General features: G+C 43.3%; 1 protein-coding gene across 1 annotated transcript in view; it reads left to right on the plus strand.

Moving 5' to 3' along the window:
* The first annotated feature begins 319 nt into the window (after nucleotides 1–319).
* The window catches only part of DOCK5 (dedicator of cytokinesis 5), a 799,955-nt gene continuing 773,279 nt past the window's right edge, over nucleotides 320–26,995 (plus strand). Inside the window, exon 1 of the mRNA XM_069214140.1 lies at nucleotides 320–595. Coding sequence (XP_069070241.1) covers nucleotides 550–595 — 46 coding nt within the window. The 5' untranslated portion in view covers nucleotides 320–549. The remainder of the gene's footprint in view (nucleotides 596–26,995) is intronic.

Consider the following 26,995-nt stretch of genomic DNA (forward strand, 5'->3'; position numbering starts at 1 on the left):
GTTCGTACATTGTCATTAGTACAGCCCTCTCCCCGATCGCCAGTGGAGCGCCCTCCCTGATCACTATTGGTGCAGTTCCTCAGTAAGATCCTCTCCCTGTCCACTAATGCATCGCCCTGCTCGGTAACAGGCTCTCTCCGCGGTCACGAGCGGCTCTTTCCACGATCACGAGTGCACTGCAGTTTCCTACAATCATAGTGTCATCAATGTCTTCTCCCTGATCACTAGTGCAGCTCTTCCCGGTCACTAACAGCTCTTTCCACGATCACTCGTGCAGTTTCCGACAGTCGCACTGCCACTAGTTCTGGCGCCCCAGTGATCGGAGGGAGATCCACTCCTCCCTCTCCCCAGTTGAAAGCCCAGCCTAGCCTTTCCCCTCCCTCCGCCAGAGCCTCCCAGGCTGGCCTCACCTCCCAGTCCCAATCCCTCCCCTCACTCCTCCTTCCCCTCTGGCTGCACAAACATGGCGGAGTCGCAGCGAGTGGCAGGGCTGGATTGTGTCCCGGTGCTGGTGTGAGGGGAGCGCTTCGTCCCTGGTGGGGGGGCAGCATGGGAGCCCGCTGGATCCCCACCAAGAGGGAGAAGTATGGCGTGGGTGAGTACCTCAACGTGCACTGAGATATCTTCCGGCACTTCTTTCTGCGCTGTAGAAAGTTTACAAACTCTGCCCTGTGAGCTTGAGAGCGCTGTGTGGGGCGTCCCGTCCAAAGCGCCAACGTTTCATCCTCTGCGCCCTGGGCTCGCCCCGGTACTCGGTTTTTATACTCCTGCCCTCAGCGCTGAGACCCTCCCTCAAGCCCCCATCCAAGCCCAATGTCCTCTATTACCACCGTGACAGCTGTATTAAGCTCCGTCTCAAACTATCTCTGAGCAAATGATTGTGACCCCTCCCCCCCTCCAGATACATATGCCACCCATAAACTCTGGGCACAAGCCTTTGAATGCTCCATTCAGTGAATGATGTCACAGTGCGTCTCAGAACCCTGTTGACGTCATCTGACAGAGCCAGATTCAGGAATGCCTATGGTTGGGTATTTATTGTTAGAGATTCAGGACTTGGAAAAGATATAGTTTGTCAGCACAGGATCACCCCTTTAAGGCTTGGCACACGCATGCCTCTCATCTCCCCCTTAACCCTGGGACCAATACCAATTTTCTGAGTGCCCGAATATTACCCTCCCGTTCTCCGTGAACTCTGGCAACAAGCATCCTTCAAAGGGCCCTGGGAGGGGATGTTACAAAGTGCCTCCGAACCCTGGTGACTTCATCAAGAAACCACATCTAGGAATGCCTGTTGTTGGTGCTTTAGGGTCTCTGGACTAGATATTTTTGTCTCATCACTGGATCATTTAAGGTCTGACACATGCATGCATTTCACCCCCCTCGCAACCCTGGGAGCAACACCAAGCCCCGCTGAGTCCTAGAATACTACAGCCTTCCCCCAGGGGACCCGTGCATGTCCCAATGATCCTAAGGCCGGAACATGCCACCAATATTACTCTCCCACGTCCTGGGAAACATGCCCACACCGCAACCTTCCACTTTGTGACACCTCTGATGCCCGGCCCTTCTCTTAGCCCGGCGTGCTGAGGTGCCCCTCCCATAACGACTCTACAGAACATGAAATGTAACACCAATGCAAAAAGCTGAGTGGGGGTGCTTTGTTGGGGTTGCAAAAGTACACGAAGCATTGTGTTTCTGCCTTTCAGAAGGGGCTTCTGAAAGGGGGCGATCTCGAGTGCTCACTGTTTCACTTTTACTTACTGCACAACACCGTAGTTTTGAGGTTTTCCTCGGTAATAATAATCAGTGAGTTTCTCTGCCTTGCCAGCACGTGGCAGTGCGCGTGCCTCCCGGGCATGCAGCGCTGACAGGCGCCCCTGCGAGCAAGTTTATTGTGTTCGAGTTCTGAGTACCTTCGGCACTCCCCACTGCGTTTCGCCCCAGGAGTGAGTGCTCCAGGGACTTTACGCAGGCTCCTGCAGCGCGAGGGATGGGGGCAACCCTTCATTCACACCCCCCCCACCTATTTATCCCAAGGCCAGTGAATATCTGTGATTTATGGTAGTCTCGGGGCCTCTCATAACATTCTGCAGAGGCAGTTGCGTTGCGCACCGGTGCTTATTTGCTGCTCATCAGAAACACTATTAAGGAGCGGTACTACAGTTGTTTGCGTTCTGTGGAAAATGCTTTGATCCAAAAGTGTGTTCTAGAAAGGAGAACAAGCAAAACATCGCATTTCCTAGTTTCCCGTTTTGTGCACCGGTGCATCTGTACGGAAGGTTGAGGCGCGCCTGGATTAATCCGGAAATGTGCATCTTTATTGAGTTATTTGCAGAACTGCTTCTCCAAAGAGTTCCTCTGCATTTCGCTTTGTTTCTTTACTGTGGCGACAGTCAGCAGCCTGGGCCTTTGAATTAGCGATGTGACCGTGACTTAATGTGCCCAGGTTCACACAATGTGTTCAAGTGGCGAAGGGGGATTACAAGGCGCGTCTCGTGATTTCAAGCGTTAGGTTTGTCGGTGGTGACCCTTGTTTATTTCATAGTGTTCTGAAAGGGAGGGGACCAGGCAGCGGGGGTCTCAGTATTTTCACTTTTTTCCGTTTTGTTTTTTTCCTTCTATAGGCCCCTCAGTAGCTGGGGGACGGTGTGTGTGGATGTGTGTGTGTGTGGGGGGGTGGGGGGTAGTACATGGAAAGGGAAGTATAGGTCCCGTGGGAGATCAGTTTAACCCTGATAGATGACGTCTTATCCGAAACCTATGTTGATGCTGTTTTCATGTTTATTATATTTTCAAACAGAATTTATTTGAAATGACAAGAAGCTCAATCAATTTAGTAACAGTTTTTCTAGAGGAATTTTTTTTAGTTTGGCGGGTTATTAATAGGTTAGTGCTTTATTTACCTGTTAGATTCATGTTGTATAGTTTGTTCTACTAAGCCGGTGTGAGCTCAGTCGCGTGTTTACAAATATCCCGCTGGCGGAGACGGTTTATTTCATTGTTTACATACCTGCGTCAGTTCGCCACGCTTTTGCACGCAGACCCTCCCCCTTTCTGTCCAGCTGCCTGCCAGTGTGTTTATGTATTACATGAAAGGTCTAAATACAGCTGTACCCCAATATCACTTTAAAAGCTATATGGAACTGGTCTAATAGGTTAAATGTTTTCCTGTATGCACTTAAGAATGATATAACAACCTTACAGAAATCCATGACAATGCTGTAGGTAGAAAGCAGATATTCTGTCTTGTCACTGCCCTGTGCTCCAGATCAAATTGTTTTTGGATTGGATGGGGAGAGGTTTGGGGGCATTTAAAAGAAGGGGTATAAGGGTGATTTAGAGGAATTTACAGGTATGCTGCAGGAGTCATTTGGCGGGAGGGTCGTGGGTGGTGTTTGAAGGAAAGAGGCAGCAGAGATTTGTAGAAAAGGGTTAATTGCATGTGAAGTGAGGAATGAGAGATGTGGGGCTGAGTGAGTTAGGTAACCTGGCAGAGGGATCTGTGTGCTATACGGGTGGTTTGAAGGACCGTTGGGAGGTGTTTAAGAGGGATTAAAAGAAGGAGATTTCAAACAGGCTTTTATGTGTCAGGGCCGCAGGGGAGGTTGACACGTTTTACAAGGGAGCGAGGACAGGAAAGCTTGAGGGACACTGATGGGGTGTTAGGGGAAATAGGTTTTTGAGACAATCTGAGAGGGGTGACTAGGGCGAAAGGTATCTCTGGGCGGTTTGCGAGATATTGTTCTCGGGGGTAGTTGGTGAATGGTTAATGTTTGTGTGCTTTCCCGCTCCGAGGCCGGTCTTGGCAACTCTGCATTGTGTGTGTTTGTAAAAGGAGGCGGAATGCGAGGTTTTGTTCCATGCCTTCTTTTTGTGCGTGTTTCTGCTGGCTTGGCAGTGCTGCCTGGGACATGCCGGAGGGGGGGTGGGGCAGGCCTGTAGAGAGCGCTTCAGCAAGCGGAAGTCTGTAAAGTTACTTTTTGCCCTTTCCCGGGATCGAGTCTATCTCGGCGATGTTACGTTGTAGCGGTGCATGACCTTGAAAACAAGTGAAATAAATGATGTGTTTGTGTATGCGGTACAGAGGCCGTGTAGCGCTCGAAGAGGCGTAGGCACTATGCGGAAGGAAATACAAGCATGAAACGATGTTTGTGTAGCGCCCAGAGGCGCAAAGGAGAGACGCGGAGGCACTATGAGGAAGCGTTACAACGGGGCTGCTAGTGGGCGTCAGTAAGGAAGTGTGTGTGTCTGGATTAAGGTGCATTGGCAGAACTGCACTTCAGTGTTTTATTGGGGGCAGGAGGGGCAGTGCTTGAAATTGAATATTAAAAGCGTAGATGCTCGTTATCCCAGAGTAGGTTTGATACAGAAAAGTGCAAGCACTCTCATATTGACCCTTTCGCTATCAGGCCTACCCCCCTCCCCCCCCCCTACCCCCCACCCCTCAGGTGCCAGGCTTTTTTGGGGCTATTTGGGGCAATTCGTGCTTAGGCCCTCATAACGTTTTGTCCATATAAGCTATCCACGCATAATTTGGGTCCCTTTTATTTTTTTTTCAACATCCTAGGGATTCTAGGGGTATCCAGAGTTTGTGGGTTCCCCTGGAGGACACCAAGAAATTTGCCACAATATAGGAAAACATTTGTTTTTTCCAAAAACATGGGAAAAAAGGTCTTCAAAAGAAAGCTTGTGTTTTTCCCCATGAAAATGACATCAACAAAGGCTTTGCAGTGCTAAAATCACGGTCTTCCCAGATTCCAGGAACAGGCAGACTTGAATCAGAAAACCAAAATTTTCAACACAATTTTGCCATTTTACTGGGACATATCCCATTTTTACTATTTTTTGTGCTTTCCAGTTAGTGCCAGAAATGGGTATGAAACCAACGCTGGATCCCGAACAGCTAAACATTTCTGAAAAGTTAAAAAATTCTGAATACAGCAAGGGGTCATTTGTGTAGATCCTTCTACACAAAGTTTTCCTACAGAAAGTAACAGCTAAAATAAAAAAATATTGAAATTGAGGTAAAAAAAAAGAGCAATTTCTGTCCACGTTTTCTTTTATAACTTTTTCCAGCTATGGCAGATTTTTGAAAGCAATATACTGTTATGTCTGCTGGACTCTTCTGGTTGCGGGGATATATAGGGCTTGTAGGTTCATCAAGAACCCTAGGTACCCAAAGCCAATAAAGGAACTGCACCTTGCAATGGGTTTCATTGTATACAGCAATTAATTTGGTGAAATACAAAGAGTGAAAAATAGTATCAAGGAAACATTTGTATTTCCAAAATGGGCACAGGATAAGGTGTTGAGAAACACCTCTTTATTTGCACATCTGTGAATTGCGGGGCCCCCATACTAGCATGTGAATTACAGGGAATTTCTCAAATGGATGTCTCTTTTGCACACTGTCTTACATTTTGAAGGAAAAAAATGTAGAGAAAGACAAGGGGCAATAACACTGTTCTGCTATTCTGTACTCCCCAAAGCCTCCCGATAAAAATGGTACCTCACTTGTGTGGCTAGGCCTTATACCTGAGACAGGAAACGCAACATGGACACATCACATTTTTACATTGAAATCTGACATGTTTTTTGGAAAGTGCCTAGCTGTGGAATTTGGCCTCTAGCTCGCCCGGCACCTAGGGAAACCTAGCAAACCTATAAAGTTTTTAAAACTAGACACCTAGGGGAATTCAGAATGGGGTGACTTGTGGGGCTCTCACCTGGTTCTCTTACCCAGAATCCTTTGCAAATCCTCGTATTTTGGTGCTGAAAAGTTCTGGAATCCGAAAGGAGCTACAAACTTCCTTCTACCCAGCGTTACCCTCCCCCCAAGTCTCCCGATTAAAAATGCTACCTCACTTGTGTAGGTAGGCCTAGTGCCCGCAACAGGAAATGCCCCAAAACACTACGCAGACCTGCATTTTTGATCCTGGGCTCAGCAGCCATCTAGACAAACCCAGACATTTCTGAAACCTAGACACCTGAGGGACTCCAGGGAGGTGTTACTTGGGTGGGTCCCCATGTGTTTTCTTATCCAGAATCCTCAGCGAACCTTAAATTTAGCTGAAAAAAAAAATCTAATTGTTCCCACAATTCTGTGTGGGATCACTGTAACGGCACAAATTTCCTACCACCCAACGTTCCCCTCAGTCTCCTGATAAAAAAATATATTTCACATGTGTAGGAGGGCCAAGTGCCTGTGACAGGGAAGAGCCAAAAACATGTCAAAATTGAGATGGAGCCAAAGCAATCCAAAAGGGCAGTTTGGGAAAAAAAAAGTTTTTAGGCTGACAAATGGGGCAGATTTTTATCAGTATAAATGCGACAATGCTCGGTGGTAGGAATTTTGCCGATTCCTGCAGATCTCGGAATGTCAGAATAATGTGTGAATTCAAGCAAAGTTGGAGGTTTGCAGGGCACTGTGGGTAAGAAAATGGTGCGGTGTGCATGTGCAGCACACCACCCTGGACTCACCCAAATGTTTAGTTTTCAGATGTCTCTAGGTCTTGTAGATATTTCTACATAGCAGCGTCCCAAATTCCAAAAAGTGCAGCCCTCACCATTCCAAGTGGGACAACTTTGATAGACAGGCTCTCATGGCCCAAATGTAAAAACAAAACCACAAATAATCAAATGTCCTCTTGCTTGATGTTGGGATAAGATCTTTTAATGTGCGGGGGGGAAAGCTGAAAGACTGTTACCCCTGTCAGTTGGGATGGGAGCATAACAATGCCCATACTGATTTTCTTTGTTTTTCCAACATCGTGAATGTAACTTCTGATAAATTTCCCAATTTTTTTTTTCTTCAATTCCCTCACCCAATCTGGTAATATGGCATATCTGAGAAAACATTAACACAAATGGACAAACACCAATAGTACTGTGTGGAGTTCTCAAAGACAACCATCATTTCTTTCTTTTCTTTCTCAAAAAGTTTTTAACATCTTGACCCATTGCTAACACAGTTTGAATTCCCTCCTTAAAAAATGTGTTGCTGCGTTGAACTAGACCATTTGAAGACGGAGAGTATAGAGCAACTTTAACTTGTGTAAAGTTATGGTGATCCAAGTAATCTATCTATCTTTTTTTTTATTTTTTACATGAAGTGTGTTTCATTGTCAATAACGATTTCCTTTGGGAGGTACCTTCAATAGCAAAAATGTCCTGCAAAAATTTGATGACAGAATCTGTGTCAGGTTTTAATGTAAATCCAACATATACCCTTTTATTAACATAATCAATTAGCACCATTATATACCTCAGTGAACATGGAAGTAAATCAAATGGGCCAGCAAAATTTAAAGCTAAATTCGGCCAAGCCATGTTTGGATATGAAACATTATGAAGCAGAGTTTCTTGATGTTTCCAATGCTTGTCAGAAACTAAGCAAGTTGTGCAATCTTCTATAAAAGTTGCTACTTGAGCTTCCACACCTGGCCACCAATAGAATTGTTTAAGGGACTTGCAAGTGCCCTTTGTGTGTTTCCTCAATTAATATTCTCCTTACTGAAACCGGGGGCACCAAACGGTCAGCACGTAGCAACACTCCATCCACCAATGAAAGTTCATCAGCTACTTGAATGAAGGATCTAGTAATCCTTCCACATTCTTTCACAAGGCCAACCAATACTAAAAAATGAGGTAACCTTTGTCAATATAGAATCCTTGCTTAGAGCTTCCACCCATTCTTTTGTGTGAAAACACCTGTGCCATGTAGAATATCTTCAACTAGAACAACCACACCTACATTTTCACCATTCATACATTTCTCTTCATTTTATAGGCAGCCTTGTAAGGCAGTCAGCCTTGAGCCCTGCCATTTTTACCTCCTGGAATATACTTCAGAATAAAATCATATTCCTGTAGTTTAGAAAGCAGCCTAACTAGCCATGCAGACACCTTTCCTGTACCACCACCTTTTAGCAGATGAATAAGTAGTTTATGATCAGTGTACATTTCAAATTGATATCCCTGAATACACAGCCCAAAAAAGATGCTAATGCCTCGCGTTCAATTGTACTGTAATGTGACTCTGCAGGACTTGAAGAACGTGAGGCAAAAGCAATGGTGTTTTCCTGCCCTTGAACCCACTGTGAAAGTACAGCACCAAGGCCAATTTGACTGGCGTTTACAGAAATTAAACATCTCTTAACAGCAACAAAAGATGATAATGCAGGTGCTGACACAATGTTTTTACACTTTGAAAAGCTTTATTCACCTCATCAGACTATATATTTAGTGCCTCTCTTCAATGCATTTCTTAAATGTTGAACAACTTATTCATACCCTTTGATGAATCAAGAGTAATATTCACTAAGACCTAAAAAGACCGAAAAGTGTCTTTATCTCTGGCAGCTTCTGCATCCTGGGTAGTTTTAACTAAAGAATACTTAGGCAAAATACCACTCGGACTGATTGTGTGTCCTAAATATTAAACGCAGGTTCAATGTTAAAAATGTTGATCAGCATGCAGGGTAATAAGAAAGTCTTTAAACCTTTCAAAAACAGTTTTTGGAATTATGTTTTTCTCAGCTAAAGTATTTGCAAAAATGAGAACATCATCCTGGGGTGCTTGTGCTCCAACAATACCTTACAACATCATGTCCATGAGCCGCTGAAAGACACTGGTGCTGATGCTAACCCAAATGGTAATCTAGTAAACTCGTATGCACCAAAAGGTGTGATGAAGGTAGTAAGTTCTTGGGAAGCTTGATCAAGTGGGATTTGATGGTATGCTGATTTTAGACCTAACAGAGAAAATATCTGTGAATGTTGAGCAGTTCTTGTACCTTGGGTAAAGGATGACATTCAACCACAATGTTTTTATTAAGAGTGCGAAGACCAGCACACATTTTAAGGAACCATCTTTTTTCTGAATAATGACTATGGGACTGACCCATTCAGAGGTCCCACTTCCCCAATGATAAATGCTAAATACTTCACTAAATGATGGATCCCAACAACTCAATAACCTTTCTTGAATTTTTTAAAAATAACAACTGTAAACAAACTGATCACGTAAATAAATATCCTGTGCTGTGCCAAAATTACATGTTGTTGCTTACACTCTTAAGGCTGACAAAAAAATCTTCAACAATTCATCAGGAGATTGTTTGCTTTAAAAAAAAAAATCAAACATTTTTAAATGAACACTTGGATCTTCAGATTTTTTTTTTCTTTTTTCTAAACATGCAATGGCTTCTGCAAAAAAAATCCAATCTCCTGCTGCATCCTCAACAGAAATGATTCCAGATAAGTTGTCAAACACCAGCCGACCTTCATTGTCTAGATGACTAACTAATATAGCAGCTTTATGTTTTTGTTCATAATCATCTGCTTCTACAGCAACCAAATAGATTTCAAACAAGCTTAACCAACAGTCCCATTTCATGGGTGGTTTACCAGGCTCCTGCAGGAAAGGAGTAATAATGGCTAAGTTGCTTGCAAGTAAGGAAGACATTTTTGAAATGCCAATAACTGATGTAAATATAAGCTAATTCAAAGCTAGTTCAAATTTTATGTCTCTTTTCTTCTCTGCCTGTTTTTCTTATTTTTTCTTTTAGTTAATGATAATATTAAAATGATACAAAGTCTCCCACACTTCTAATGACTGCAACTATTCAACAGTCAAAGACGTGCCTGTCACCAACAAGCATGTGTTGTGAATATTTACCGTTAAGGTGGTGTGCCCATCACCGTTGATAGGCTCCTGAAGGTTTAGGAAAGACTGGCTCTAGAAGAATTTTACGGCTGCTCGCATATGAGTAGCGGCTCCCTGAGCTATGAAAAGCCACCTTTGAATGAAACAGCCCCAGGGTAATGGATTATCCAGTTAATCTTACAGCGTTACTATTGGTGCTCCTATGTACCACAGTCCTCACAAGCATCGTGCGTCAAAGCAAGAACACTGATCCTGAATACTGCCTCCAAATGTGCATGCGCCAATACAAGCGCCTCTACCAGGAAATGCCGCTGGGGTTCCCCAAAATTGTTCCCTATACACATGCGCCAACGCCAAATTCCTTCACCAGGAAATGCTGCTTGAGGAGACAACAACATAATCAACTTCACAAAACTTCCACTGTGCTATAGAAAGCCTATGTTGAAATACTGAAAACCTCCAGATGCCCGTGAGTTTTTTTAGACTGCCGGGCTGCGTCTGGTAAGTTTTAACCTTTAAGAAACGTAAGCAGGACAGAGGAAAGGCTTGCCAGTATGATTCACTGTGGGCTTGATGAACACACCAATACTTGATGGAAAAATAAACTTTTCTTTGTCATTTGTCTACAAATTGTTGCATTTTCATACTTCCAATAAATCTGGGAAACAGAGAATAACAAATATCAAAAGAATATTTATTATGTACAACATGTGACTGAGCCCACAGGTATAGCGTCTAGCGCTGAGGGAGGTCAGATGACAACTGCCCTAACCGCTGATCTTGACCGCTCAAGGAAACTCGCTAATGTTTGAATAATAACATGCCAGAAGGCTTGCAAATACTTGTAAAGAACAGTGAATGCACTTAAAGAACAACATTTCTCTACCACTAGAACAGCACATGCATTTCTTAACATCTATAAGCACGCGCTGCATTCTTTTTATTACCATGCGCACATATACAGCAGAAGTGCAGGTACTCCTCCATATCTATGAGTACCAGCCCATTCTAAAGCACTGATTGGGAGTGCTGCGCTCTGGCAGGATGTGTGTGGCTGCAAGTATAGTGGTGGTCACACCAGGGGTGAGGTGCAGCTGCGATGCTAATAGAAAAACCCAATACTGTAAAGGGCGCTGGACTGAAGTCCATTGGCAGAGCTGCACGTGGTTGGTTACGGGAGGGTTGATGTGTTTGTAGAGCTGCGCGTGGGGGGTTATGGGAGGGTTGGTGTTTTATTTATTTTTTATTTTTTGTGTGTTTGTTTTATGTGTAATTGTAGAGCTGCCCTGGGTCAGCTTTGCCATGTACCATGCATCAGAGCTTAGTCTAATGCATTTCAGTGTGGCAGTCCATATCAATTCACTGAAATGCAAAAGCACATATTATACTACATCTCAACTCTCAAGATGGGGTACTATGGTGCACCAAGATGCAGTGGCAGCGTGCTCTGCTCCCAGCAGGCTTGGGGGCTGCCTTGTCAGCTTGCTAGCTGGTAGTACCAGTCTGTGCTACATTGTAACAGACACCGACACTACGCTGCATTACTGATTCTGGAGACTCACCTTAATAAGTGATGGTCCGTCCTGCCGCACTCGGCGACTGGACCCAACCCCACCAGCGCCAGCAGCTGACTTCCCATCATGAACCTGCTGGCAATAGCAGAGCTTGACGCCTGCACTATGGTGCTTTGATCCCACAGACTGAAACCGACCCCACTGGCGGTGGCTGCTGAGTGTGAAACACAGTGGCTTCCGGAATGGTTGAGCAGCCCAGGGCACCGTCACCAGAGTCCAGTGAGGCAGCTGTGTGCCTGAATCATGCGGCAGTGGAGTTGGTTGCCGTGGTAGTCCAGTCGTAATGGGCCAGACACAACGGGGCCCACCTGTTGCCACGGCGCCAGCTTGCCTTGCAAAGAAGTAAATGCCTGAGAATGAGTAATGTTACAATCTCCTAGTTGGGCTTGCTGTGCTATTTTTTCTCATGAGAAAATGTCACTCATAGTCATTGAGTGTCACTCATAATCACACTGAAATGATGAAAATGTCATGCAGTCTGAAACCTTGGCAGGTATGCTGGGTGGTTACGTGAGGGTTGATGCATGTTTTTAGAGCTGAACACGGATGGTCACTTGAGGGTTTGTGTGTGATTGTAGAGCTGTGTGTGGGTGCATATATACTGTTGTAGATCGTCACCTCAGGGCTCAGTGGTATCTGCCCAGCTGGTACTGGTCCTTAGTAATCTATTGACCGGGGGGGGGGAGACGTCTGACTGAGGTGCACTGGCTGAGCTGTGTGTGTTTGAATGAGGTGTACGGCGGCTCATGATTTAGGTGCATTGCATTGCCGCAGCCGATTGTATTAAACAATTAATGGGTAGGAATGTTTTGAATCAAAGGGTCAAATTGGTTGTACGTGCAGGAAGTGTAGGTCAGCTCAGGAGTTCATCCAAAACAATGTGCAGCCGTTTTTAATGCGAGGACATAAGAACAATGCCAGAGGCACTATTACTTCGTTTTAAGGGCTTTACACCAAAATCCGTTGGCAGTTCTGTAACATTTTTGAGTCTGGCCCTTAAGCTACGGGATGAAAACAGACTGATTAAGTGATATTGGGCTGACGTCAATACAAACCCTATTTCTAAATGAAATGTATTTGTTTTCAACCTTTGTTACTGCTATTTTAAATATATGTGGATTTTATCTGTGTAAAATAATATTGTATACAGTTTTATGTAAACTGAAACTTTCCGCTAGTCATCTAGTCTGATTTCAGCAGGGAGTGGCTCATAATTACTGAAGCAGGGTGTACCGGTTCACCAAGTAGAGCTTTGAGTGGGCCTTCAGTACTTTGGAGAGCTGCACTACAGCTTTGTGAATCCCAGTACAGTTAGGAGAGCAGGATTGAAGTGCATTTGCCCAGCTGTGTGTGGTTCCCAGTACTTGGCAGCAGGGCAATGCTGAAGTACGTTGATACATTCACTTGCCGGTACCAGTACCAGTACTTCTGAGGGGCTGCACGGATGTACTTTGGTAGAGCTGTGTGATTCGCGGTACAGTGAGGAAGATTTAAGTGCGCGGGCGGAGCTTTCGTGCATGAGAGCCCCAGTGCTGTTAGAAATGAATGGCTGAGAGGCACTGGAAGAGCGCCAGGTATTTCCTTTACCACCAGTACTGCAGTGTGGACGTACATTCACAGAGCTATCTGAGTACTAGAGTGCAGGAAGAGAAAAGCATAGGCTTTGATGAGTCCCTTTATTATAAGAATTGCAGTGTTGAAGTGCTTTGGAAGAGCCCTGCGCAGGCCCTTGTACCTGTAGTAGGCCAGTGTGGGTTGCCATTGACAGAATTGTGTGGGTACTAGTTTTATTGGAAGTGTAGGAATAGAAACGCATAGTCCTCGCCCATCGATGAGTCCCAGTATTATCAGAATGGTATAATCTGGGCCACTGGAATTATGCGTCAGGGGAGGGTCAAATTATGCAGAATGGTGGAGTAAATTATGATGCAAGAAAAGGTCAATTTTGTGGCAAATTTTGTGATAGTGTTACTTCATTATTTTGTCATTTTTTAATTTAACACTGTCTGGACATTAGTTAGACCTTATTAGGACCGGTTTAACACCCAAATATATCAATAAGCTACAGAAAGGTGACCAGACAACCTTTGTAAAGGGCCTTCTGCTGCGCTGCAATACGTGTTTCTGCATTTTTATTAACTTTTGAACCGTTTGAGCTAGAAACAATTTTTTTGTTAAAATCTGCAGATTATGCAGCAAATGATGGATTATGTAGCAAATGCGGCAAATCTACTATTATGCAAAAATCGCCACGGCTGCACAATCGCATAATTCCAGTGGCCCTGGGTATAGTTGAACATCTAGAAAGGAATTGTTGATGTGCTTTGTCAGAGCTGTGCCTGGGTCCCAGTTGTGTTAGGTGTGCAGGCTGGAAGTGCATTGTAGTTGTGTAGGAGCCAGCACTCCTAGGAGGGCAGGAATGAGGTACCTGGGTGTGGGGCACCTTTATGCAGGCATTGGAGAACAAAGCAGACACTATACTGCCTTGATCTATGGACTGCTGTACCTGAGTACTCACGAGTGTAGCAAGAGGTGTTGAAATAAACAACCGTGTTTTCATGTTTTAGTTAATCAAACAATTATTCTTTTGCTTGCCTGTCTCCATCTCCTCCTTGCTTCTGGGCCAAAAGGTAATGTGGATACATAATGTGTGTAATAACAAGTCTCTGTCACAAAACAAAACTATGGAGATGTAAGCTTTTGTGATATTGACAAATTGTATAATTTACAAGATACAAATAAATATAATTAAGAAAAAAAAGTACCTTGGCAGAGTTCTGCTAGTGTGTCTCAAACTGCCCCATGACATTGAAGCATTTGGAAAAGTTTGTAAATAGCCGCCCCCTTTGACTTAGTTGTTTTACGCATGGTGGTAAGTTTCCAGTAGCCTGTCCTGTTAAGCTTCAAATCACGGTTGGACAAACTCAAACCATTAAACCAGGATTCTCCAGCGAGTAGGTCGTGAGCTACTAGTAGCTCTCAAGCTACCGATAAGTAGCTCTCCTGTATGTAGCCCAGCCTCTAAAAGCTGAAAAGTTTAGATTTAAAACAAACATGTAAACTTGTCTGATGTGGTCAGTATTAAAGTACTAATACTATTCGTACCTTCTGATGATTTTCATCAACGTAAGTAGCTTTTACTACAAAAAATTAGACAGACATGCACTTGTATGTTACATGTCTTGTGGCACACTGGCATGTCTTGTGTTGCATGGGCAACTGTGTTGTAATGCGATAGCAGTTTGTATGATGCAGTAGTAAAACATTGAGACACAATGGTGATTAGCGGTTCACAGATGAAGACCTGTGACTTGTCAGTGAGTCTCGGGGTGGGTTGGTGAATTTGACTCCCAACGCTGGTAAGTCCTTGTAGGCCATTTGATAATCTCGCAGTGTGATGGAGCTTTGTATGGTGCCTTGGCATGTCATCTTGCATGATGACGAGTCTTATGGTGTGCTGGTGAGTCTCCATGCTGGACAACTGCGCTCTTGTCACGTACTACATAGTCCTCATGTGGCACTAATGAGTCTTGTGCTATTCTGGCAACTTCTTGTCACAAACTGGTGAATCCTAGTGCAATAATTGCGACTCTTGAGAGTTTTTTCTTTCTTCCTGTGGTTTTATCACACTGTTTGTGATTTTGTTGTTAAGTGATAAAAAACACCCTACTTTTTCATGCATATTTTGATATTTGGGACCCATTAACTCTTCGTGTTTATTTACTCTTCTGATGAGGAGGATAGCCCTGATTTCTTTAAATTTAGAAATACTTTATTGATCATAGTTACATGAAATAGAAGATATTAAACGTTCAGTAATAAACAACAGAATGATGCTTTAACATAGAAGATAGTTTAAAATAGAACACCTTTTATAGAATAATACATGTAGACCTTTGAATGATTCAAAACAGTAACGAAAAGAATATATGTGTAAAATGACGTGTTTTTGAGTAGGAGTAAGTTATTGCTGACTCCTCAATCTACAATTGTACATCACGCCCATTCATGAAAAACCTTTTTTTGAGTTTTACCTTAAATAAAAATAGTTTATTAACATCTCTCAAATCCTGATTCTAACAGCAAATCCTCGTTCTCATTAAGTAATGAACTCTCAGACCGCAATATTGAGATTTGTTCTTCCTATGTTCTCCGGTCGAGCCCAGTGATTAAAAAAAAAATCCCTCTTCAGAAATTAATTATAGAACCAACTGCTTTCTGTTTAAAATGTGCGTCAATGCTGCTGAAAGTCAAATGTTACATTGGTGTGGCCATTACAAGGCAGTTCAGACAACGTGAGCTGCTCCTTGTGAGTCAGGAGTGGCTCGAGGGCTGGAAACAGTGAAAATAGAGCGTCGACTCATCCCCGCCGAGAACGGAAATGGTAAAAATGTTAGATATATATATTTAAATAGCCGAAGGCTTATGAGCAAAACGCGTCAAGGTTTTGTAACAGTCTCTGAAGTGAAGCCACGCGGATGAAGTTGCTGCCTGTTTTTCTAGACATGGTGGTTACAGAGTGCCACGCGGCATGTGTCACACTGCCATTCCTGCCTTCTTAGCACCTGGCACATTCAATTCTGGGACTTGTAGTTCTGCAGTTAACATTGAAAGATGGGGATGAAAAACCCCAGCATGCAAAGTGAGATGGGCTAAAAAGCCAGAACAAAACGTGATGGATGAAATGATTTTATTAATCACAGCTACTGGTAATAACTGCTCAGCCCGCACTCCAGACCGTCGTTTTATTGCTCATTTTGCCACTCCAGTGAGACCAGACATATGCAGACCCCACCCTGGTCATTGCCGAGTTGGAACAGTCCAGACCAAAGTAGCAGGTCAGAACCCCCCACTTTAGATGGGAACACAGGCAGCTCAAACCGGTTTCAGGTTTTTTTTTTGGGGGGGGGGGGCGGGGAGGGGGGACAGGGGAGATTGGTTGGGGGGGGACTCACCATTCAGGTACAGCTTCAGTCCATTTGTAAGTACGGGTTTTAAAATCCACACACATGAAGTGATGCAGGTTAAATGGCAGGGACTGACGTAAGGTGCCAGATGATATTGGGTCACTTTTGTGCACACTGATAATTATTCTGGAATACCTTTTAAGTAAACTAGCGAAGAGTATAATGTTGGATGACGTTGGTCAAGTAGTAGTGTTGGTTTTCATGTGCGCCTATAGCTGCCTTTGCATCGAGAGGGCATAATATCTTCATGTCCACATTCTCTGTGGTTGCTGAGGGAGAGCAGATAAGTAAAGTAAACATGGACAAGAGAAGAGGTGATTCCCAAGGAAGTATACTTTGGAACTCTTGGATGGGAATCCCATCAGTGGCTTCCTCAAGTCATCCGACAATGACCTCTCCGTTACAGTCATGCCTTCGGCCACCACGGTGATGCCGCGGAATGACCCACCTGTATCCAAGCAGAAGTTAGCACTACAACCCGAGGAAGCAGAGGTTACACTGGGTCGATGAGGGATGACTAACCACTTCTAATCTAGAAAAAAGAAGTATAAAAACTGATATGTCGCAGTCTGCCCAAATAATAGTGAGCAGCTGATGAAGATTAGCACATACAGACCTTTGTATAGAACTGTGTAATAAAGATGTAAACATAGGTTTTGGAATGATATGAATTTAATTTTAGGCGGTACAAACGCACTTACTTTTGGCAGCCTCTCGTGACTAAGTAGACGTCGGCTCCCTGGTGGCCCAGAAAGACACCTCTCAAGGGTTTTTCCAAAGGCAGCATTGCCATTTTGCACTGTTACCGAATATAAAAGAAATATGATATATGTCCATTACCTTAAACTTAAAGGTAACCGTGTCCTGCTAGTGAGAAGTATCAGAGCAAGGAAGTCATAGCCAGTATTAGGGTAATAGGTAGTGGTGATGTTCATAATCCTGCACATGGACAATATATGTTCATGCCATTCATACACAGTCTTTCACAGGGTTATTTTTGGGATAGAATTTATCACTTACAGTATGACAACAGGGAGTTTTAGTGTGGTGAGTGTGGACTATTAAACCCATATTTTAGTATTTTGTTTTATGGGACAGCAGAACTGTGATTTAGGGAGGAATCATTAATGCCTATTTTTAGTTCAAACATGTTCTAGAAGGACCTAATTTACAGCTGGCAAGCGGGGCCATGGAGGGTGCCACATTATTAAAGTTGCTTTACAATTTCTCAGATGGCTGGAAGAAATGTTTAAAGGTATGCTAAGTAAATGGTTCCGGCTTCCGGCCAATAGATATTGGCCGATGGACTGTATTTAAACTTTGGTTTGAGGGGTCGCGTGGAGAGGGCAGTGATAGTGCGCGAAACTGACGTGAACATTTTACTGCACATTACAACCTTTTCTGCAGAATGAGCGACGCAGTAATACTACACTATAGGACGGTAAAGCAGTGGCTGCATACCACCAGTAGAAACTGTGTGGCAACTGCTCCCGCATAAAGAATACAAAAACGTAAGGACACTTTATTTACAGACGTTATTCCTCATTTATGGATGAACGAATCTAATTCAGGGGTAATGTTCAATGCTCAGTTGCAGGAACACAATAACAGTGCAAGGGTGTGGCTCTGGATTTACCGCCCTCCTCTTGGTGAAGCCCTTCGTCTGTATCATTGTAGGCAAAAGCAGTCCGAGGATATCTTAATAAATCGAATTAAAGATGCAAAGTTGACACTATTAATAGTTATACGGTCAGCAACTAGAAGCTCTGTGCTGATTGCCTAATAGCACATTAAGCGGAGGAACAGACCGCGAGTGTCACAATATTTTGTTTTTTGCGTGATAAAAAGCTGTACTTAGCTGAGAAAGAGGCCACAAGAATGGACGAAGCTCCACTGCTGACAGATGTCCTTTAAGTCTGTGGTCTGAGGTGATTCATAATTTAAAGGTGATAGGCGCCAGAATTCCACCAGCATTTTCTGAAGCCCCGGAAGTGTACACAAAGCAGGCTAGGTCTGTTTCCAAGGAAGAGGTTTCAGCGTCTCTAGCGAAAGACAATAAGGTAACAATCATTGTCAAAGCCAGTAGGTCTTGTCTATACAGGAGCTATTGGCTTTGCCAATGTGTTTTAGCCATGTTGTTAACCATCGTGGCTGCTGTTCAGCATGGCTATAAGTTAGTGGCATAGAGGAGAGTGGTGTGAAGTATCATAGAGCGAAGTGGCATAGAGTGGAGTCACAATAGCGTACAGTAAAGTGGCACAGATTATAATCAATTGGTGTGGAGTGCATTGGCATAAAGTGTTGCAGGTTATAGTGGTGTAGAGTGCAGTGTGATAGAATTCAGTGGCATACAATACAGAGTGCAGTGGCATAGAATGCATTGGCATAGAATGCTGTCGAGTGCAGTGATGTACAGTGGAGTGATGCAGAGTAGACTGCGTAGAGTGCAGTGGCATAGAGTTGAGTGCTACAGAGTGCAGTGGCATAGAGTGTGCAGAGTATCGTAGATTGCATTGACATAGAATGCAGTAGTGCAGTGTCTTAGAGTGCAGTGGATTAGTTCAGTGGTGTAGTGGGATAGAGTGGAATGGTGCCAAGTGCCTTCACATAAAGGTTGTAGAGTATAGTGCATAGAGTGCAGTGGCATAGAATTCAGCGGCATACCATGCGGCTCTCTATAATGCAATGGTGTAGATTAGAGTGGTGCATAGTAGAGCTTAGGGGCGTAAAGTGGTTTAGAGTAGAGTGACAGTGCACTGGCATACAGGATAGTGATGCAGAGTAGAGTGGCATAAAGTGAAGTGTTGTAGAGTGATGTAGTGTATAGTGGTGTGGGATGGCATAGAATGGAGTGCTGCATAGTGGCATAGAGTAGATTGTGCCACAGTGGAGTGGGACAGGGTAGAGTGAAGTGGTGTGGTGTGGAGTTGTGCAGGGTAGAGTGCAGTGATATACAGTGATGTTGTAAAGTAGTGCGGATTGCCGTGGCATAGAGTGTAGAGGTGCTGAGTAGATTAGAGTAGCGTACAGTGGATTGGAATAGAGTGCAGGGGTGTAGAGTGGAGTGGTACAGAGTAGAGTGCATTGGAATAGTGTATTGGCATAGAGTGCAGTGTTGAAGAGCAGCGTAGAGGGGAGTTGGGCAAAGTAGAGTGGAGTGGCCTAGACTGGAGTGTTGTAGAGTGCACTGGCTTTGAGTAGAATGGTGCAGAGTAGAGTGCAGTGCCGTAGAGTGGAGTATGCATGTTGTGGTAGTACACGATCCTTACAGACAAGACGTCAATATAAATGGCCATTACATTTGCACAGACATCCAGTTTTTCTGATAAAACTATACAGCGCACAAAAGATAATGTGTGGAAATGGCATCACCTAGTATATTGATTTGTTTTGATCAAATTAAAGTATTTGATTCCAAAACTCTTCAGAATTAACACACAATGTGCTTCATTTCTGCTTTGATAATTCTCATACAAGCTGAAATCCTTTCACAGTTCATTTAAATGTTTTGTGTTAGACAAAACGTCCATTAAATCTAATCTTCCCCCAGTATCCAGCACAATTTTCACATAAATCCAAACATTTGAAGTCAGAGGAAAAAAGTATACACCAACCTGCCTAGAAAGACATAGCCTGACTTTAGACCTCTGTCTTTGAACAGCAAAGGTGACAAGATAAGGAAAGGTTTACAGGTCTGCTTACAGAAAGGAGCATTCAGTGGAAGAATACAAGGAGAGGGGTGTGAAAAGGCTTTGTGCCATTGGATGGATAAACTGAACCTGGACAGCCTAAAACAAATAAAGTCGGCAAATAGAAAGCCAGAAAATGTGAGTTAAAACTCAAAAAGCCAATGGTAAGCAACAGGTGAAATGCATTCCCAGGGATGGTTTCTGAATGTTCCCAAGATGCCTTTAGCAAACCCGACAGCTGCTCTTTCCGGTAGTCTGCAACCTAAAAACAGATCTCGATCTTTTTTTAATACCAAGCTTTTACTACACCAAGTGAATTTAGGGAGTCCGACTCCACACCCCCAAGCCACCATCCCAAAGAAATTGGGATGCAAGTTGTTCACCGGATATTTTCTGTTACATTGAGGCCAAACAATTCATTTGGCAACAATATTTTCCAGCTATATTGGCTAAGGTCCCATCACTCTAACAGGCAGTTATGACATGAAACGTGGGAAAAATTCAGATAGACAAAGTTCTGAAGGAATATTAAGTAGGTTATTTTTCTGCAGTAGCTAATCATGGATGTGCCTGGAAGCTGGTTTCTCATGGCTGGATGCAGAGAGGATCACAGCCTAAGAAAGGCCTCTTTAATGAAATCTTAATCGATTGGGCGGTAATGTTATCCCAGTCAGATCTAGTCATATCCCCATAGCAGCTGTTAGTAATAATGGGTATTTGTATAGCTTAGAATTTGCCCTTCGTATTGCAGTACATTTTGGTAGTCATGGGTATGACCTCCCTAGCAGCTCTGCAATGGCATATAAATCTTACAGGGCTGCCTACATGCACAGCTCATTTCTTAACATATTCATTGAAGCCTTGGGGGCTCTTGTAGACTTTACAAGGTTCTCAAAAGTTCAGAAGAGATCCCTTGATCTGTAAATTTGTCTTTGCTGAACACCTTTGGAAATGCCAGGCTCAGGTTCTTGGAGATAAATCAAATCTCAGGAGTTGTTAGGAAATGATAGTTGGAACTCTCATTTGTTCTTATTGAAAGACCTGGGGTTGGGGTACCCATCTGCTTTCAGTGTTGAACAACCTCCAAGGCTACAGTGTCTTCCAAATTATAGATGTTCTGAGGTTAGCAGGAGTCCTCACAAGGTGTTGCTTTATCGTATCCCAAAAAACGTGGGAGGAGGTTGTCCTTCTAGCCTTGCAACGGTTCTGTTCTTGAATAACAGATTAATATCCTAAACACTTGTTGGTGCGATTGACCAGCCCCAGAAAAACTACCAGCTTATCCGTGAGAAGAATTGCCATTCTCCTTTTGCAAGGAAGGTCTGGTGAAAATCTCTGTATTTTTTGCATGTTCACCCTAAAGCTTCCCATATGCTCCCCGGTTTTCCTTTTGTTTTTCTCTAATCCTGGTGAAATGATTCTGGTGCCAAACCTCCTCTTCTCTTCACAGTTCTATTTTAAGGCCCCCATTAATATCTCAGATTCTAGTATAACTTAACATGTTGTCTCTCCAAGCAGGAGGAGTGACTTTTCTTGTATAGCACACAACTACAAATTGTATCACCCTTAGGCACTCCAAGTTTTTGGTAGATGAACCAGCTATGGTATAGGTAGATAACCTGATATACCATTACACTTACATTTTGATGAATTGTGGGTTGTGGGATGGTTGAGTATAGACTCTGTGTTTCAACGTCCAAAGTTTGGTTAGTGGGGGCGAGTCATGCAAGAAATTAATGAAGGTAAACTCTATTGGGAATGTGATACAGTGTTTATAAGAGATTGATCTGGTGAAATCTGGAGATGTTGTGCATGTTGAGGCAGTGAAGGTGATTCCAGGATGGCTAGAGAAGTACGGTTTATTTCGAAAATCTTTGCAGTGGTCTTTTATAAGAAGAGACCCTAAAAAAAGAAAAAATCTCATTGGGTGAACCTACAGATTTAATACCTATAAATATGCAACATATTTACAAGAAACTTTTATTGGTTTGTTTTAACCCATGCACATGCGTTTCAACTTCCATCATAATGACAAATATTCATTTTCAACCAGAGATCAATATTTCAGTGTCTGACATCAATTCTCAGAAACTGAACGATCTTTAAAGATTGTGTTGAATCGGCAGATTTTGTACTGGAAGAGGTGAGTGAGCAGACTCTCAATCAGTCACTCATAATTAATTCATCGGTAGCTAATTGAGTATTCCTGCTTCTGTAATTGCTTCTCTCCTGAAACCGAACTGCGTGGTGGGTTTGCGAGATGGAGGGTGGGTGAATACTCTTGGATTGTGGAGTGACTGGGACAGTGGCTAAAATTGTAGCTATCTGAAGGAGTTCTCCACTGTTGTTCCTTACTCAACACAAATTTGTAATGCCCAAGTGGGCTCAGCCGATGCTTCCATTGCGAGATAAGGCAGTTGCCTCAGTGAGCACCTTATGGCATCGCTGAAATACTGCAAATAGCTAGATTGAATGGCATTTTACTTTTCAGGGAACAGGTCAGAAGGGTAACTTCTCCTTTGTCTGAAGCACAGGAAATCCAAGCACTTTTCTTGCTAATGAGCATTGCTTTCCTGTTCCATCCCAAACACTGCATAGGCACAGATTGATGACATTAAGTTGCACCCCCTGCTCTCGCTTGATTCTGCATAGGGTTGGCGAGGCAGGGTGGACTCGGAGGTATCTGCTTTTAATCCATGGAGCATTTTATCAACCAAAATCCCTTTTTAGGTGCCTGCTGACATTCTGAATGACTTTTCTACTGTGCAGCCATTATGAGTGGCCCAATAGATGTGCAAGGGGTTTGATTCTACGTGAAATAACTGTAGGGGTTTTTACGCTGACCTTTGTCAATGCCCTGGTGCTTCAATAAAATAGACACACGCACAGTTGTCACCCATGCCCATCAAAGAGACGCATAGTTTCTGTGAGAACATAACCAATTTTGGGTGCCTGAAAATTAAGATGGCACGATTAATGCATAACATTTCATGCTTCTCGAGTTGTAATTTTATCCTTTCCTAGGCTGGTGGGGTGACACCATGGACACTGATGTAATGTTAATGCACAGGAGACTTTTGTAAACTTTTGGAAGTGTGGGCCATATTTAGGGTTATTCAACTTCGCTTAACTTTCCTTGTCTATAATTTACCACAATGTAAATTACGCATGGTATGCAAGGTCTCCACTTTAGAGTCAGTCACAAGAGACAAGGTACACAATCGAAGTACTCACATGGAAAACGCTTGCTTATTACCAAAACAAATTAATTGTAAGATAAGATAGGACACAAGACATTTCTGCTTCACAACAAATCTTCAGAAGGAACATTTTGCGATATGTGTAGTGTGCATTAGAGACCGTCAAGCATTCTGCTGACCTGTTGTAAGTGTTGCATTTCAAAAGTTTTAAAATAGTTTTTACTGAGATGTAGGGGAGAGCAATTTTCATACTATTATTTTAACCCATTCTTGGCATGTAGGAGGTTCCATTGTGGTCAGATAGGGCCCATTTTTCGTCACCCTTCATGGGTGTGTTGCTGGCATAAGTAACTAAATGCATCTAGGGGTGTCTTGTCATCGTTTTCTTGGCGCAGGTGAATGCAGGCATTTGCCATCAGCATAGATTCCTGCTTCATAAATATACAGTACATTAGTGAGGTTGAGAAGTGCCAGTCTTGCAGCAATATCCTGGCAGCGAATAATGCAAGAAGGGTCTATCTTGTTAGTCTATCGTCGCAGGTAGCTGTGGGATTCATAGAGTCCGCCTTGTGATGGTTGTTCAGATTTTGATGACAGTAATTCAAGTTAGAAGGTTTGTTCTTGATTTAGACCTGGTGATGGGTTTGCAGCAGTGTTGTCGTGAGACGTACATATATTATTATGAATATTTTCTGAGGTTGGTGGCAGTTGTCATTGCTCTTCTGGTATGTTGTGTCAGTGATGGTGGTGAATTTTGTCCATCTCGGATTAGTCCTAACGTCAGATGTTCATGGATGTAAATGGAGTGTCCAACAGATGACAACTTTCACTTGTGTATTGGCTGACAGAGATGAGAAGCGCCATGCACCTGTACCCTCTGCTGTCAGCAGCAGAGGTGAAGATGCTAAGTTTTCTGTATTTGTTGGTGCCAGTGGGATTCAAAAGTAACCATTTTATTGTAGTTATTTTGTGTTTGCGGCAGCAGTGAGAGGTACTGTCATTGTAAGTGTTGTGTTGTGAGAGAGGTTTACTTAAATAAACACCTTCTTGGTTATCATCTGAACGCTTGTGTCTTCTTTCCCCGCTAAACAGATCAGGCTCAAACTTTTCTCTTCTCCTTTCTACTTGTTTGTCTCCAAGTTTCCACTTCTGCCCTCTCCACCATTCTTTTTCTACCGTATCTCCTCACTACTCCATCTTATGTTGTTTGTGGTATTTTGGGAGGTTTCATGCTGGTTTGCCGCTGTTCTCGTGTTAAGTGTATATCTTGATTTTTTTTTTCTTGTTAAATGTGTCTCTTAAGACTAGGTTTCTCGGTTTGCTTGAAAAGCGCCCGGACACCCCCCCCCCCCCCCCCCCCCCCCCCAGGTATTGCATCACTATATAAAAATACTAAATAAACACAAATACATATATTCAGATTTTTGGTGGCTGTGACATGCTAGTCATTTACATGGTTAAGGATGGAGCCAGTAGGGGTGTTGCAGCGTGAACAGCATCGCTTCTGACCGCCCTTACCAATTGTAGTTTTCTGTACATTGTACATTTCTTGTTAGATTTCACTGGATCGTGTCTTTGGAGCTTCGTTTAACGGGAGGAATTCTCCACAGTGAGTAAAAAGCAGTTCACAATTGTAACTGAAAGATCGTCGAATTGATAAACACAATTAGTCTGTGGTTATGTTTGTGGCAGAAAGAGTTGTGAAGCCTGCCCATATGACCGCTAAGACAACATCTTGGTGGCGAAGGCCGTGACTCACGCGTCAGTTTCAACACGTCATGTTACCTGGAGCAACAGCGATTGAGTCAGTGCGCAGTGGCAGTCAGTGGTCGGCGGAGCTCTGCGGGAGACTGCATCGCTGTTTTCATGGTTTGTGGTGTACTTTTTGTCTGTGTTTCGCAAGGGAAGTAAATAGTTGTGCAAAGTACACCCAGGTTTGAGTGTGTGAGTTATTACTGCGAGGTATCAAATCACAGATCAGTTGGAACTGTTTTACGTTTTACACATGCATCTGTTGGTATACAGTTACAGAAGGCAAGTATCCATATTCACGATGAATTCGAGAGCCCTGGCCACACTTAGGGGGGCTACAGGAACTAGGCAGTTTAGCTGCTATCGTGTTTTATGAATAATTCATCAGGTGTTAACCCTGTTCTTATGAGGCAAAACTTTCAACCGACTTAATCAATGTATGGTTAACTACCAAAAGAGTGAAGTAGTGCTGCCCCACAGACAGTGCCACATATCTCACACAATGTTCATTTTTTGCCACATAATTTAGCCAACGGTGCCGCATAATTTGGGCGTCAGAAGCCTCATAATTCCAGCGGCCCTGTCCATGGGGAAACTACTAGATTACCGTACAGGGCAGTGCAGTGCTTTCCGACAACTGGTCCAACAGCTGACATTTGGTCAATCGCCTATTTGAACAATAGCTCTGTCGGCCTTTGGAGTCTGACATTTTTTGTCTGTGTTCATTATTCATGACCCTGCTTTCTCTATTCCTACCATGCTATCGTCCATGGCTGTCAAATGCCAACACCTCATAAGGGTGACTTTGAGTGAGTCCTGTTTTTGTGCCAGAAGTACCATTGCTCGGACACTTGAACATACTTTTAATAGTACAGACGGAAACTGCAAGTCCCAGAATGCTTAATTTGGTTGGATCACTATATCAGGACTGGACGAAAAATCACACCTATGACTTGGGGCCAGTTATCAGCATGATTGTCCAGATCCTGTTATTTTCATTCATACCATAATGCTTTCGTTCTCATCTGGGGTAGACTGTTCTACGGTTTTTCTGATGCTCTCCTTTGAGATTTTGTCTCCCATGCTACCCTGTTGGTTTATACCAGCAAGCTCCCAGTTAGTGACTTTGTTCATGATCACCTTCTTCCAACCCTGGCCTTTCCACAGCACTTCACAAGAAGGGACTTGCAAAAGTCACTGAAGCGCTTTACAATAGTTAATTACGAAAATCAGCACAAAATTATAGGAATGCACCAAAATTGTAGACAAACACATTTGGTATAGACTTCATTTATTAACAATCCAGAATAAAACGTAGCTTGGTAAAGAGAATAAGAAAACAAAAAAGTCTAATATGAAACCATGATTTGAACCCAACACCTTCAGCAGTTTTTAGCACATTATGTGTATGATCACTTATTTTTAATGTAGTGACTGACGAATTGAACGTCTTTACTTTTGTATAACAAAGCAATGAGAGGAACAGCAGAGTGGGGGCCTAGTAGGGGGTGATTTAAGAGAGCAATATACATAATTTTGAATGAAAGCAGAACTGTTACATTGGCCTAAATGAGTGTCTTAGAACCGAAGTTGGAAGCAGTGCTTTGGGGTGCTTCAGTCAGTGAGATGACAACACAGCCGGATTGTCCACTTATTCCATTGGGAATTTCCCCAGTGATTGGAGCAAAAGGACACTGGTGTTTAATGGTAGACGGCTGCTGCCTGTGTTTCCTGCTTTTCGGTGCTTATGCAGCAGGCAAAAAGAGCGCACGAGCGGAGGACACGGAGAGAGAGATTGGAAAGAAAGGAACAGGACTGGGAAAGTCTGCTTCTGGTTTCCAGTCTGGTCCTAGGAGACACGCCCAAGATCACGGCTGAGAGGGGATTTCATTATCCTAAATAAGTAGAGTTAACATCATCAGAAGAGTTAATAGGGGACGTGGTGTGCTGTTGAAAGGCATTAAATGGCACGTGGGAACATCCTCTGAGGAAGTGCTTTAGCCTTCAGGAAATAACTTATTTACTTTAACAATAGGTACACTCTTTAACAGTTCTCCTTTGAGGCTAGGCTGGGCCATTTGTTGCTGATCAAATCTCGTGAAATTTGGTGCTTTTCATCCCCTGAAGACTGGAGCAGAAAATG

The sequence above is a fragment of the Pleurodeles waltl genome, chromosome 11 (assembly GCF_031143425.1).
Source record: "Pleurodeles waltl isolate 20211129_DDA chromosome 11, aPleWal1.hap1.20221129, whole genome shotgun sequence".
Classification (NCBI taxonomy): domain Eukaryota; kingdom Metazoa; phylum Chordata; class Amphibia; order Caudata; family Salamandridae; genus Pleurodeles; species Pleurodeles waltl.